Source organism: Impatiens glandulifera, chromosome 2 (genome assembly GCF_907164915.1).
Source record: "Impatiens glandulifera chromosome 2, dImpGla2.1, whole genome shotgun sequence".
Classification (NCBI taxonomy): domain Eukaryota; kingdom Viridiplantae; phylum Streptophyta; class Magnoliopsida; order Ericales; family Balsaminaceae; genus Impatiens; species Impatiens glandulifera.
This window is the reverse complement of record NC_061863.1, coordinates 58600774-58616958: the sequence shown is the minus strand read 5'-3', so window position 1 is coordinate 58616958 and position 16185 is coordinate 58600774. Positions and strand designations below refer to the sequence as shown.

General features: G+C 29.6%; 3 protein-coding genes across 3 annotated transcripts; 2 read left to right on the top strand and 1 right to left on the bottom strand.

Annotated features, from left to right (window-relative positions):
* Positions 1–1128: 1128 nt before the first annotated feature.
* On the top strand, positions 1129–2567 carry LOC124927007 (dof zinc finger protein DOF3.6-like). Its single transcript, XM_047467342.1, has 2 exons — positions 1129–1346; positions 1455–2567. The coding sequence occupies exons 1-2, from the start codon at positions 1272–1274 to the stop codon at positions 2376–2378; spliced, it is 999 nt and encodes a 332-aa protein (XP_047323298.1). The 5' UTR covers positions 1129–1271; the 3' UTR covers positions 2379–2567.
* Positions 2568–11786: 9219 nt separating this feature from the next.
* LOC124925460 (expansin-A6-like) lies at positions 11787–13024 on the top strand. The gene is made up of 3 exons (XM_047465465.1): positions 11787–12001; positions 12126–12444; positions 12512–13024. The coding sequence occupies exons 1-3, from the start codon at positions 11827–11829 to the stop codon at positions 12819–12821; spliced, it is 804 nt and encodes a 267-aa protein (XP_047321421.1). The 5' UTR covers positions 11787–11826; the 3' UTR covers positions 12822–13024.
* A 95-nt stretch (positions 13025–13119) lies between these two features.
* Positions 13120–14422, bottom strand: LOC124927844 (factor of DNA methylation 2-like). Its single transcript, XM_047468327.1, has 4 exons — positions 14112–14422; positions 13731–14035; positions 13431–13655; positions 13120–13367 (listed from the first exon to the last, which is right to left on the bottom strand). Exons 1-4 carry the CDS (start codon positions 14416–14418, stop codon positions 13131–13133), a joined length of 1074 nt encoding a protein of 357 aa, XP_047324283.1. The 5' UTR covers positions 14419–14422; the 3' UTR covers positions 13120–13130.
* Positions 14423–16185: the final 1763 nt, after the last annotated feature.

Genomic DNA, 16185 nt, shown 5'->3' with positions numbered 1-16185 from the left:
CTTGGACTAACAATAAAATTCCTTCCATAGTTAATTCCCATTGAATCGTTAGATCTTTTGGTGAACATCATAATCAATCTTTTCCATACTTGTCAACAATTTTGCAATAAGCGAGATTTATGAATTAACTTCTATACATAGCATTAAATTGTTGAATTTAAACTAGAAAATAGTATTTGACAATCAAGAAGAAAATTATTTTTTATTTTTTTAAATCCAATCAGTTGAGTCCATAAACAAAAATAACCAAAAGACCAATCATAGAAGTACATATAGAAGGTAAAGACAAATTTACTCACCATCTACAAACTCAATTAGGGAACAACTTCCTTCTTTTGTTTGAGCATGTTCTTGACATAGAATAGCCCATTTCTCACTCTTTAATTTTCTGGAAAAACCATTTCAATTGATATTTCAAATAATTTAATTAATAAATAAATAGGATACTAATTTAATTATTACCTCACTTCATAAATTCTTTTTTGAAACTTTTCACTTTTCTATAAAGAACAAATAAATAAATTGAATGTTCTTTCAACTTCAATATACAATTTTTATAAATGGAACTATTTTTGTAACCATTTCTAGAATTTTCAAATTATAAGTGTTGTATTAAAAATAAGGTTATCCCAAAAGTCAATGAACTCGTCACAACAAATCAATGAGTAGTCAATCGCCAAACCAAAAACATACTATATAACGCAAAATTTATTTTTATTCGCCGACCATCTGTTCTCAAAATTTCTACAATCGGAATATATATATATATATATGACGTTTCTTCATGATCCACACATTTGGCTCGAGGTCCACTATATAAATATCATCAATTGTTTCATCCATTACATTGCCCTTGTCTACCTCAAATTACAAAAACACATGGTTGTATAACTTTTTTGTTTTCTTTATTTAGATTACTACACATTAATTTAACATAAGGATACTGAATAAATATTGCTAGCTTTTACAGGTAGGATAAATAATTAATAGAATCCATTAATCTCTCTTCTTTTTTTAATAATGAAAGGGATATGATTTATTATTATTATTATTATTAATTAAAGGGAAAAGAGAAAAGTGAGTAATCAAGAAGAAAAATAAAATAGAATAAAGGAGAACCTCTCCTTTATCTTTCCCACTCTCATAATTTTCTTCTCTCTGCCAACGAGCTATCTATATCCATCCTTTGATATTATTATTCTCCACCATAATCAAAACCAACTTTTACAAAAAGAGAACGTGGAATTAAACATCATCAAAGGCAGCCATCCATGGACTTCCAATCATCTCCTCTTCCTCCTCATCATCATGTCTATCTTGATCCTCCTCCTCCTCAATGGTCTCAGGTGCTACCTAGGGTTTCTTTCATTTCATTGTCTTAATTCCTAAGATTCAACTCTTTTTCGCATATTCAACACATATACCTAATTAATGATATTGTTTTTTATCAACAGCAACAAGAAGGTGGTGGTGGTAGCTCCGATGAAGTAAGCCAGCAACAACTCATCCCTTCCATCGTACAAGACCATGGATCGGCCCAGGGGAGACCACCTGGATCCATGGTGGTGCAGGCTCGTCTAGCCAAACTACCACCGCCGGAGGCTGCTTTGAAGTGTCCAAGGTGTGAATCAACCAACACTAAGTTTTGTTACTTTAACAACTATAGTCTCACTCAGCCCAGACACTTCTGCAAGACTTGTCGTCGCTATTGGACACGTGGCGGCGCCTTGAGAAACGTGCCCGTTGGAGGCGGTTGCCGCCGCAACAAGAAGATCAGTAAGAGGAAAAGGGGATCATCAAAATCTCCAGTAAAGTTAGCAAACTCTCCTATTAATTCTAAACCTATCTCATGTGGGTCGGGTAATTCTATTTTCGAGAATTTCCTTTGCCAAACTCATCCAACCGCCCACTTGCCGATTCTACCTAATTTACCTCCGTTAAGTGAATATAGCCAGGCCGATATTTATGGTCAGGCGGCTGCAGGACTTGGTGGTATGGGATCAGGTGCGCTAGGGCTTATATTAGGGAACAGATCATTCGATGAACAACAACAGTGGAGGGGGGCTCATCATCAGTTTCCGTTCTTGGCAGGTTTAGATCCGAATCCACTTTCAATATCCACTACTACTTATAACCCATCTGAAACCGACGTTGTTGATCATCATCCATTAATGAAAGTGGAATTAGGAAGTATGGGGGTAAATTTATCAAGAAATTTGTTGGCAAGTATAAATGATCATGAAAATATTGGGAATCATGATCATCAGTATTGGGCCGGCGGTGGTAATCATACTAATATTATTGCATCGTCTGCATGGATCGATCATCTCTCTGGTTTTGACACTTCTTCTTCTACACCTACTAGACATCTACTGTGACAAGATCTTCTTTCTCTCTCTACAATATTCCATCATTCAATTCCTTTGTTTAATTACTTACATAATATGCATGTGTGTGTGTGGTTTATATATTCACATCTTTGAAGACATGATTATTTAAATGTTTGTGTTTGTTTAATGGACATGCGCACAGTGTAATAGAAACTATATACATTTGTTATCTCTTAAGGATTAATGCAGATGGGAGATTTAAGAATTTTTTTTACTTTTATTTTGTTTGCTTAGATCATGAAAAGAAAAATGATCCTGTGTCTCAATCTAGCTAGAAAGCTTACACATGCATCTATATAAGCTCCACTAGCTAGGATACATTTCAAGGACTTGAATTTTAAAACTGTTAGTGCTTTATTAGAAGACCTGTCCTTCATTTGTCATTGCAATATAATGAGTAAGGTCCAACTTCATGCTGCCCTATGCTCATTCCAGAATCTCGAATTTGAGCAAGTTTGTATGTTATCTATTGTACATTTTAGGGTTTTTTTTGCTTCATTGTAGTGTACCTCTTAGCTTGGAATAATGAATTATTCATGATAATACAAATTGTGTTTACTTAAGAAAAAAAATCATAGATGCACCGTGTCGACCTATCCTTACTCGACGTCTCGAATTGCTGGCCTTCCCACATTGAAGGTTGATGATCGAATACAATATATTCAATTACTTCAAATGTTATTAATTAGCATATAGCTTCATGAAAATTGTGTTGGATTAATAGAAATTTGATACAATAACATATATGGGACATAAAGTATAAATATTAAATATAAGAAAAAGAATTCAGAACTTTGGAAGAAAGTGGTCAATGCAAGTTTTTTTTTGTTTCGGGAAGATTGTAGTTCTTGTATATTTTTGTGACTTCACATCCTTATTTTTTAATTTTCATTTTATGAGATGACATATTTGAAAGACCGTCAAAAGTACTGCAATGTTGTGTTTATTTATTTTTACATTTACTATGATTTAATTTACTAGCTAGCTAGGTATAATAAATTTGAGAGGTATAATAAAATAAAATAAAAAGAATGAAAATGAGAATGAAATGAAGTACAAGAGAGGCCCATATGTTTGTTTTCCTTTCTCTTCTTTTCTGACCGTCAATCTGCAAGAAATCAATTAATGCGATTGCTCGACACAAAAGCATGATAATGCATCAGAACTTGTGCAGCCATTGATGGGTTCATTCTCTCTCTCTTCTCTCTCTCTAAACATATCATCATACAATAGGGCATTACTAATCGACCTATATACGCCCTATATGTGGGTACAATGATATTGTCATTATGAAAAAATCATAAAAATAGGATCGTACTTATTCGTTGTTTCTTTTGGACTAGCTACTCAGTAACTGAAAAATATCTTTATATATAAATTGTATAATATATATACAGAAACGCCAAAATCCCACTCAAAACCACGCAAAATGACAACAACGGTAGTAATCATTGAATTTTAGACAAAAATAAGGTAACAATAATGCATCGGTCAAAAAGAATGAAGACAAGTTTTTTTAAAAAAAAAAATAATCTACAAAAAGATTCTTATTAACTAACTAACTATTCTCACAATGTGCCAGAAAACTCAATTTTATGGTTATGAAAAACTACTATTGTTAATCATTTAAAATTATAAACTAAAGACAGTGTTAAAAATTGCTCTTCTTAGGGCTGGTCATGGCCTCATTTGCCGGCATATTGGCATAGACCCGACCTGTGCTTCTAGAGAGGAAAATGAGTTTTCTAACCAGATATCATGAATGTTTTACTTCTAGAACACCAAGTCTTTGTTTAATTTGAATTATACGAATAACCAATCCAGTATATATGTACTCGATAAGTTTAATTAATGGTATGTATAAATATAATGTATTATATGTATATTCATTAAAATCAATCATTAGCGACATATGTTATACCATTATATTGTATTAGTTTGCAGTGAGTGTTCATGGATTATATGGCTCGAGACTCGATAGGACAAAAGTTTTTTGAAATTAATATCTCATCTCAAGATCCATCTTCACATGATGTGGCTAAAGTCAAGATCAGTTTGTCGTGCTCCTTGGCGAGAAATCTCTAGAAGTTATTAGGACTTATTAATTGTTTTTTAATTAAGGAGAACCCACAATTATGGTTCATACTTTCATTCAAAACGCTTCTAAATGTAATCAAACTCGTGACATCTTGGTCTACTAATCTTTTTTTTCTTTTTCTTTTTTTTTTGTTGATGTTTTTTCGTTAAAAAAGAGTCCTTAGTTTTTGAAATAAATAACAACTTGGACATTCATACTATCATATAAATCCAACATCGATCAAACAAGACTTCATGAGAGAGAGAGAAAGAGATAAAAAAGTGATCAGAGAGGCACGAAGAGAGTTCTGACAAAGTGAAACTGGGTTACTGATCATGAATCTCCCAAGTGAGGGTGACAACTATTATTGAAAGAGATCGACATCTACCAAGGTATCAATGAATTCCATTCACACCTTTATTACCTAGACTGTTCATATTTATATATATATATTTATTAATTCCAAATGATTATTCTGTGTAATGTTGATATTATAATGATGTATACAACAATATTTACCTTAAACTCTCTCCAAGCTGTATGTAAGCTAATTAGCTAGCTAGGTTAATTAATGATAATCATAAAACTTAAAAGGAATGAGAATCTTAATTAATTAATTAATTAGTTGTGAATATCCTTTCTCTCCAAGCAAACCAAACCAAACCAAACCCTCTCAATTATACCATGGTTCGTTTTTCAAGGAATAAAGTTGTAGGGCATTGAAGAACACATCAATAAATAAATAAATAAATAAATGAATGAATAATTAAAGGTCTCTCAAGACTTATCATATTCCTTTGACGGTGGTGGTGGTGGTGGGACTCTAATCGTACTGAATCTGACAAATTACCGGTAAATTGTTCACACAATGGGGGCATCTCGACCCTCTCAAGACTAACCAGAAAGCGACTCCTCATAACCAAACTCAAATCATGCCCTTTCTTTTTACTCTTTTTTTCAAAATATACCCCCCCTCCTCATCACTTGCTAATTAATACCCTTTATTTTTATTTATAACTATAATAAATAAATAAAAAAAAGGTTACTATAAATAGCACGTACGTGTTCTATTTACTATAAAATCCTTTGTCAATTGTCATCACCAAAGAAACAGGAAAATGCTAAACGGCCTACAGGATTTGCCCTTTAGTGGCCCAACCCGTCAGAAATTCATATTTGATCCAGTCCATATTCTAAGTTCATTCAATATATAAGATCTTGCCATCCTCTAATGACTCAGTTCACTTTTCAATATAAAGTAAAATAAAAATAAAAAAATTAATGGAAAGAAAGTCGAAGAAGTTATTTTGGAATTGTTGAAGAGGTATTGTCAAATTATGTGTTTTTGGAATTGCTTAAATTTGATCAATTATAGAAGCTTATTTTTTATGAAACTCCTTAAAAATATCAATAAATTTATTTTTGAGAATAAATTTCATAATGGCATTAAATGCAAACGAATAAATCAAGTCTTAAATTGCAATTTGCCGTTAGAATTCAATGCATTTAATTTAGCAATTCACAATGCAACAGCATTCATTTTCTTTGTAACTTTGGAAATTCAGTAAAAACAAAATGATTCTAGAGATTATATTTTATTAATTAAAATATAAAAATTATTATATGTTATCAATATAACATAATATAAAACAAGTTAAATAAAAATAATAATTCAAAGACACTCTAATAGTTGGAGTCAGATGTGTATGTTCTCGGGTGAGGTGGGCTGAAGTCTAATATACAAAAAATATCATGACAATTCATTCCAAGTTTCTTTCTCAATTGATTTATTAAAATTTATTTTCTTTGTCTAAAATCTCATGCTTGGTAGATTGAGGTTAATACTTTTTGTGCAATCATTTACTTCTTCACCAATGTTGATGTCTAACAAAAAAAATATATATATACATGCTAAATTCTCATTCATCCAATATTTGTGTGAAAAACAGTGTGCAAAAACACGATATTTATGTGGGAAATAAACAACAACAACAACAAAAATTCATAACAAGTAATGCCAATGTTTGTTGTGAATAGTGATTTAATAAAGAAAAAATTCTAAAAGTAAAATCAAACAAATTAGTTAACAACAATTAGCAAAAAGAACTCAAAACTGTAAATCCATGTCCCTTGTGCTGTTATGCATTAACATTCTGCTCTCAAAGCTCATGGCTCTCCAAATTCTATTGATGATTAGGGGATAAATGATTCACTCAGCTTATGAATATCTCGGTCAAATATTGACTCTGAACTCGATTTAATCGAGCTCAATTTTTTAATCAAGTTTGAGTAGTTCAATTTTGTAATCGAGTTCGAGTTTTATATTTCTATTTCGAGGAATTAACTTGTTAAACGTTGTATCTATATATATTATATCTTTTATATTATATTATATTATATAGAATAAAAACCTTATAATCTCTCAGACATTCTTCATACTAAAACATTTCTCCTCTCTCTTTTTACTCTTATAAATAAAAGTGCAAAGATCTTACACATATATATTCGATTCTTCGCATTACAAGCAAAAAAACACAAATCGATCTCGAGTAAAATATGTATTTTTAATTAATAAAATTAAATTTTCGAGTTTTTCAAGTTTGAGACTAAGTAACTCGAGTTGTCAACGAGCCGAGTTCGAGCATATATAATACAAATCGATTAGAGTTTGATCGATATCATATCAGTAGTAAGTAAGGTACTCTGCTCAAATCGTATACATTCTTATTAATGGCAATGAGCTAATAGCATCTTTAGGAATTAAGGCTCACAACCTTTGCCTTGTACAAACTCATTGTTAGGTTTAATTTTCACTACCTACTCTTAATTTTTTCTTTCTCTAATTCCTCTATTTGAACTGAAGAAGTATTATCTAGGTTTCTTATCCGTTCAAAACAATCTTTAATACAATTTTCATCCTTTAGGGACTATATTTTGTAAGATGGATAATATATATATATATATATATATATCTTACATGACACCAAATTTAATTGTCCAAATTATTTGTGCTTGATAAAATAATGTTCAAAAGTATGAACTATAAGCTATGTATTTATATTAATTAGTACTCTATACATCATATCATTTGCAATGATGGAATCATTTTAATAATGCAGGAAATCTTTGGTATTAATTGGAAAAAAAATGTGATTATTATGTTTATGCTTAATAAAATTAAAAAAAAAAACTAGCAGTTAATATAATTGGGCCCATGCAGATATATTGTCAATATATATCCATTATTGTGTTCTTTAATTGGGTTTATATATGTTATCCTTCTCTTTCACAAAATCACATGCAATTTATGTGTACATATTCCTTATTGGAAAAGAAAACAATATTTGTGAATATTAGATTATTTCATCACCTTCCTTCAAGTTTTAGCAAAAATTCTGGTAGCTAAAACGGTGAAAATGGTAGGGACTACAAAGTCCTATATGAACTACTTGTTTGATGTAGTTTTTTCTTAAAATAATCTGATTTTGATTATTTGGTTTAATTATCTAATTTTTATTTATTTATTTCATATTTAAATTTTGTAAAAAGAAATATGAAGTTAATTTGGACCTGTTTCAACACCAATCATATATTTTCTCATTAATGAAATATTCATATAAATAAATTATCAATTGAAATACAAATTATTTTTTATTATAAATTTATCAATATTGTATTTTATGAAAATAGGCTCATATATAATAACCAACTTTTCAATCACTTATATATTGAATAAGGTTATTTGGAGATTTATATTTTGATTGATAATTTAATTAATTATAACTATAAGAATGAGATTAATTAAAGTAGATTCTAGCAAGTCTTTATCAAGTAGGGCATCTTTTTACAGTCTCTCACACACATGTCCAGAAGTAGAAGAATACTTCTTCAATTTTTATTTCAATTTATCCTATTTGTTTTGATACTATATATATATATATATATATATATATATATATATATATATATATATATATATATATATATCATATATATATATATATATATATCATAGTAATTATAGTTCTTATTTTATTTTTGTGTTGGTTAAATTAGTATAATCTATTAATAAAATTAAATGAAACTAATAATTTATATAAAGAAATTATAGTACTATAATTATAATTATGGCTAATGATAGTATTATTATATGTTTTTAAATTAATATTTTATATAATTAATTATTAATATTTAAAGTAATTAAAATGTATTTATATTTTAATAAATTAAAATATATATTATAATTTTATTTTTATATTAAGACAAATAAAAATAACTATTTAATATATTATAATTAAAATAATTAAATAATATTAATAAATATAATTAAAAAGGCAAAAATATAATAATTAATTAAATAACAAAACTTATAACTATATTACTTTAATTTTGTTTATAATGTATATAAAATAACCATCTTAACTGCTATTGTAATTGATTTTTTCATAAAAAAATATTTCTCAACAAAATATTTTATAGTGTAGTTGATGTATAACTAAATATTTTATAATTATATTTATTTTACGAATAATAATGATAGATAAAAAAAAATTAATGTAGATTTTTTTATATACAATTGAAAAATATGTTCCCTTTGAGAATGATTGGATCACTCTATCAAATGCATAATACCATGTTGATCTAGTTTATTAATTTTCATAAATTTGGAAAACATGTTCGGTCATTCTTATAGGAAATGATTGACTCAAGCTATTGAAAATGCATACTACCTTCTGATTGACCTAGTTTATTAATTTTATTTTTTGATAAATTTTACCATATGTAAGACACCATTTTTTTTATTGAATTTTATCAAATTATTTTTATAAAATTAATATATATATATATATATATATTTTATTAAACTAGCACGATTTTTACCGTCACGAGTGAAATCACGAATTTCGAACTTTTTTATTTGTTATATATAATATTTTTACTTGATCTACCTAATTAATTAATATATACATAAATAGTTTCAAAAAAATTATAAATATGTGAAAAATATATGAATGAAATAAAATAATTAGAATATATATAATATTGACAATTTTGTGTATTAAACAATATTTATATATAAATATTAAATATTAAATTAATATAACTATAAAATAATAATTAAATTAGTATATAATATATAATAATAATTTTTTGTGACCTTTATTTTAATCTAGGAAAGGGTAATTAATATATTAATTAAAAAATAAATTATACTAATAGGTTAAAATAATGTTCTTTCATGTGTAATATGTAAAAAAAAAAACTTACCATGAAATAATTTATGAAAAATTAAATAACCAAATTTTATTTAGATTTCTAATGTATGCCGTGGATAAGGTTACAAATAGTATCGGGTATACAGGTTTCTAACCAATATATGTAGGGCTTTATTTGGAGTGAGATTTTTTTAAATTTTAAGTTAATAATTCTTCATAATTTAGAAGAAATAATAATAATTATTCATAATTTTGAAAAAATAATAATTATTTTTTTAATAAAAAGACTTAAAGGTATTTATATATATAAAAAAATAAAAAATAATAATAATTTAAAATAAAGAGTATTCTGGTATTTTAATTAATAAAATAAATAATATAATTGTTAAAAAGTAATTAATTAAAAAATTAATTTTATTTGATTTATTTTAAAAACTCAAACCAAACAAAGCATCGAACAATTATGTGGTTTAAACAATCTTATTACTAGAAGCCAAATTGTTTTTTTTTCTGAATAAACATGTTAGGATCTTTCACAATAACTAATACTTTCTCAAATAATTTGATTTTAATATTGATGTTGATTTAATAGTTGACTATAATATTTGTTTAGTTGGATACAGATTTAATTTTTTATTTATCATAATACAATTTAAAAAAAAAAGACTAATATTTATCATTTTCTATTAATTCCATGTACACTTTTCACTAATATATTTTTCTTTTTTTCATCCAACTTAATATTTATATTTATTTCATACAGCAACCTATATTATATGTTTTATTTGATAATTAATTAAAGGAATAAACATATATACAAAAAATTATTAACTTTTAATTTTTGAAATTATTAATTACAAAGTTAAGACAAATCAAATATATAAACAAAAGTAATAAGTGCAAAATTTTTTTTAAGGGCAATAATATATCTAATAAAATATGTTGATATTACATATGAACGTCGCAACTGACGTTTGAGATTATCGAAGATTTTAATCTAACCAAATTATCTACTCAAATATAAAAGAAATATAGTCACATTGTGTGAACCCCAAGTCTAGTCGCCTCTATACTTACTTTCCAACATTTACCAATAATTTCTTACATAATTCAATTGATACATCTAATGCTCCAAAAAAGTTTTAAATACAAACTGATCTTTTACCTCAATTAGAATCTTACCGTAATTAAGATAAAACTCTTACGCATATATCTATCCTCAATTAGAATCTTACCATAAATTACACCTCACTATTTTTTTTATAAAAAAAAATAGATTTTATTGGGATTTTATACTCTCATTAATTTGAAAGTAAGATCATAATGACATATTAGTGTGAGGCATAGAAAGTAAGATCTGAAAATGGTAAATGATCTATTATGATCATGTTCTCACTGCCTGCCTGCATGATGCATCAGATTTCGACCAAACAATCTTCACTCACAAATAATTAAAAAACAAACTTCAAAAGAATTCAAACAGTCCATCAAGAGATCTAGCACAACTTGGAAGTGAAGCAAACAGAATCACCAAATTTTACAAAACTTATATATATATATATATATATATATATATATATATATATTCTTTTCCATATTAATAATTTGTTATTTTTTTAAAAGTAAATTAACACGATCTAATGGTCTAAGGAGTTTTTTTTTCTGTGTGAATCAAATTTTAGATTAAACAGTATTCTTTTTATTTGAACTATTATGTTGGATTTTTATAGTCAATTTTGATTTATAATTCTTTTTAATTATTATAATTTGAATTTATTTTGAAATAATGAAGAAAAAAATACTTCAATCAATATTTAGAACAATAAATAGTAGTAAAAAAGAAAAAAGAAAAAAAAGTGACTAATTTGGTCTTATATTTTAAAATAGAAAATCAAAGGAATAATTTTGTCAAACCTTTAATGAGGATTTGATTCTCTTTCAAGTCCTAGCTAAAAATGGCTCCTTTAATTTTGGTTTTTATTCTCATCATATCTTTTATATTTTTTTCCTTTTTCAAATAAAATATCTTTTTCATTTTTCGCTTCTCCCCCACAATCTTCTTTCCGACCCAATAAGTAGCAGTCCAGTCCCGTCCCGCCTCTTAACATCTCCCTCAAATCTCTTTTCTCTATTGTTTTCATCAATGGCTGCTGCTGCTGCTTCCATTTATAATTACATTCTTCTTCTTTCTCTACTAATTGGGTTAATTGGGTCTCTGGTCTTGGTCGAGGCTCGAATCCCCGGCGTTTACAATGTCGGTCCCTGGCAGTCTGCTCACGCCACTTTCTACGGAGGCAGGGATGCCTCGGGGACAATGGGTACATACATTACAACTCCACCCGCCTCTTTTGTTTTTGTTTTTGCTAGGGAATCTGATTCATTTCGTGTACATTACTCTGCTATTGTAAATTAATCGAATAATCTACTTTACTGGTTGATCAGGTGGAGCTTGTGGGTACGGGAATCTGTACAGTCAGGGTTACGGCGTAAACACGGCCGCATTGAGCACGGCGCTATTCAACAATGGATACAGTTGCGGATCATGCTTTGAACTCAAGTGTGTCAATGATCCGCAATGGTGTCACCGTGGCAGCCCTTCCATCTTTATCACCGCAACAAACTTCTGCCCTCCAAATTATGATTTACCGTCCGACAATGGTGGCTGGTGTAATCCGCCTCGTCCTCATTTCGACCTCTCCATGCCCATTTTCCTTAAGTTTGCAGAGTACCGCGCCGGAATCGTCCCCGTCTCTTATCGCCGGTAATCCTCGTTTCTTATTTTATCTATTGCTGTTTACTATAATTGAGTGCGATGTTTGCGGTTACAGTGTTCCATGCCGGAAGCGAGGAGGGATAAGGTTTACCATCAATGGGTTCCGTTATTTCAATCTGATTTTGATCACGAACGTGGCCGGAGCAGGGGACATAGTGAGGGCAAGCGTTAAAGGGTCGAACACTAACTGGATGCCCATGAGTAGGAATTGGGGACAGAACTGGCAGTCAAACGCCGTTCTCGTCGGCCAGTCTCTATCCTTCCGTTTAACCGCCAGCGACCGCCGCACAACCACCTCATGGAACATCGTTCCTTCCAACTGGGTGTTCGGCCAAACATTCTCCGGGAAAAACTTCAGGGTTTGAAACTTTTTCATTTCATTTATTTTATTGTCTTGTTTTGAATTTGTAGGAAAATTGTGGGACTGCTGAAGCGGCTGCTAACATTGCAATCTCTGAATGTAGCCCCCGCACTGCAGCTCTGTTTTGTTTACTTAGGTTGATATTGATCGATCGATCAATCAATTATTTTGTATGAAACTGTTCTTTCTTCATTCAAGTTCATAGACCAGTGTGTGATCAAAAGAAATAGAAAGAACTACAGTGCTCAAAATAAAACCAGAAGACAAGACAACAAAATAATTTAAAACTCAAAAACAGCTTAATAGAGTAAGTTCAACGGAGTCTCTTCTTGCTCTTGTGATTCTTCATTTGTTTGATAACATATTGGACTATTTCTTTCATGGTGGCCTTTCTTCCCTCCTTCACATTCCAGAGCTCTTGAATTGTGAATCGTCCGCTTGGATTGTAATCGTTTAGCTCCAACAAGGCTTTGGTTACAGCCTCGTACACTTCCTGCCCACATTCCTTTCTCAGTTCCTTCAGTTTCTCTTCATCCTCATCTATCACTTCCTGATCCAAACAATTATTTTAGTGTTTTAATCTTTCATATTTCATTCAAATGAACTAAATTACCTCTTCTTTTCCATGGAGTTGAACTTTCTTGAATGGAAGCCAATGTGGGTTCTTGACGTTTTCTTCCCACAAAGAACACAATGCAGCCGACATTTGTTCCCATTCCCCGTTTGTATGATTAATTGGGTATTTCCTTTTCCAGAATGCTTGAAATGGTTTCTGATCAATCTCCCCCATCCTCTTTATCTGGATTGTTGTTCTTGAGTTCAGCAGATTGTGCAATCCCTTTCAAATTCATTCACAACAATATATGAAATTAAAAATTAAGAACTTGGAGGATGCAATCAAATTATCACTTACTATCATGGCTTCTTTTCTAGCATCTTGAAGCTCGTCGTTGCTCAACCTCTCTTTGTATATGAGAGCTCGATTCAAAGCTTCCACGTCTTCCAAGTCATTTAGTCTTTTCATCAGGGCATCCACATCTTGATCGGCAGCATTGGAGATGACCAACTTCTCTTTGTCTTTACACCTTTTGCAGTCTTCGTCTTTGGCTCGACTCTCCACAAGGAACTTGGCGTGTCTCTCCAAATCTCGGAGTCGCGATTCCAGCTCACGCTTTAGTTTTGCGTTCTGAACCATGAGGAAATCCGTCTTCCCCATTTCTGGTATATAAAAACACAAAAGGGTATGTAAAATTTTGGAAATCACAAGCAAACATAATATATTTGTTGGACTTGCCTTGAATGTGTTCTTCACGAAAAGCATTTGTCTCGTCCTTGAAACGTACGGCGGCGTTAGAGGCCTCAATGAGCTTGAGCTCCATGTCCGCTAGCCTCTGGTTTTTGTGATCTATCTCCATGGTAAGATCCACAACAAGTTTTCGCAAAGTGAAGCACATGTCCTCATACTTAAGATGTGACTCCGATAGCCTCCTGTTCATGAAAGCAATCTCGTCCCCCATATGTTTCACCAAGTGGCGCAATCTTTGCATCTCTTCTTCCACAAAATGACTCGTACCCATCTTACTAGAAAACCTGATGTCCATCTCGTTATCTTCTATACTCAGTCATCAACTGTTGTTGTTTTTAAGAAAAGAGGAGAGAGGTATTTTCTTTAAGGCGGTGACTTGGTTGTGCAAAGTGTCGACTGCTGATTTGATAGAACAGGAAGGTCACAGGTGGCGGCAGGAAGAGGCTACAGCAGTACCTGCCTCTGCAATTGCTAATATTTGCTTTTTCGGGTGACCACGACACTCGTTGGCCTTTTTCCTCGCACCCTATCCTTTCTACTCTTTTCATTTATATTTCAACCTTCGTGTAATTTTTTCATAATTACCTTCATAGTCAATCTAATTTGAGTTAGGTATAAAAAAAAATAAGTCGAACAAACTGGTGTTTAAAAATTTCCAAATATTACATGGGACAATAAAATGATTCTCGTTAATCTGAGTTTTTGGTAAGCTACCTGTACAAATTTGTGTGCTTTAGAATTTTAATTTGTATAAATTTGTTATAATATTTAATATTTAGATTATTATTTGGTTGTTTTGAATTTGTAATTTTTCAATATGTACGTCATAATTTAAATTAATAAAATATAACTCTTTATTAAAAAAATATTCTTTCACTCAATAGCATTTTTTATTTTACAGGTAAGTGTTTTAATTACAGCCTTAACAATAATAAATAAATATAAATGGTCTTACTTTTGCATGAGCCAAACAAATCAAATTAATAAATGATTCAACGCCAAAAAGAATGTCATACTTTAACAATAAATCAACAGGAGTAAAAATATTTATAAATATCATATGAGTTGATTGATCTTTTAAAAGTTTCTTTTTAAATAGTCACTTATTTTTTCTTGAACAAAATATAATAGTTAAATTTATACAAACAAATCACTCGACTATTTTTATAATTCAAATAGAAAATGAAAAATGTGTATCGAAATAAGCTAACTATAACTTTTATTATTTGAGTGTACGTTGATCTATTGGAACTAGAGACAAATCAAAACCATTCCTACATTCATAATTATATTCGTTTTTTTTCTTTCTCTGGAATAGTCTAGAAACCAGTGAAATTGGGGAACAATAATATCCCCAAATTTACCAACAAAATATTCATTGTGTCATTTCTGATAATTCAAATAAAATTTTGATTCATATTATTTATTTGTAAAAAGAATATAATTTAATGAAAATAGAAGTTGAAATTGGCAAAGCAGGTCGGTCACGTGAAGGGATTGAGCAAAAAACAAGTGACATGTAGATGGTGCCCATATGCCAAATAAGCACCACGGTGTCCCTATTTCATTGGAGCCTCATGCCAGTCTGGCAGTATAGTACCACGTCAGTTTTGTCGCATATTTGCTTATGCTTCAAATTGTTTGATGTTTTAAGGAATTTTTATTTTGTTTTGCTATAATCTAATAATACTTTGATCAATGAATTATTTGATTTAATTTTAAAAAGATAAATAATATGATAAAAATAATTTCATATCAACAGGTTTAAAAAGAAATAAAATAAATCCTTGAACAACTTTTATTCAAGAAACCAACACGCTCCTACTGAAAAAAAAAAATGTTATATATTAGCTAATAAGTTTGTACTTTCCAGAGAAAAATATTAAATCAAATACCAATCATTTAAAAAAAAAAAGAAGCAGATAGCCCATCATTTTTTTTAAACGCATATAAGCCCATCCCAACTTATATATTTACTAAGTTTGATTTATTTATTTCAAATAAATAAAAGAAATAAAGACAGAGTTTTCTTTTATATTCACAGTTCTATTTATTTTCTTCT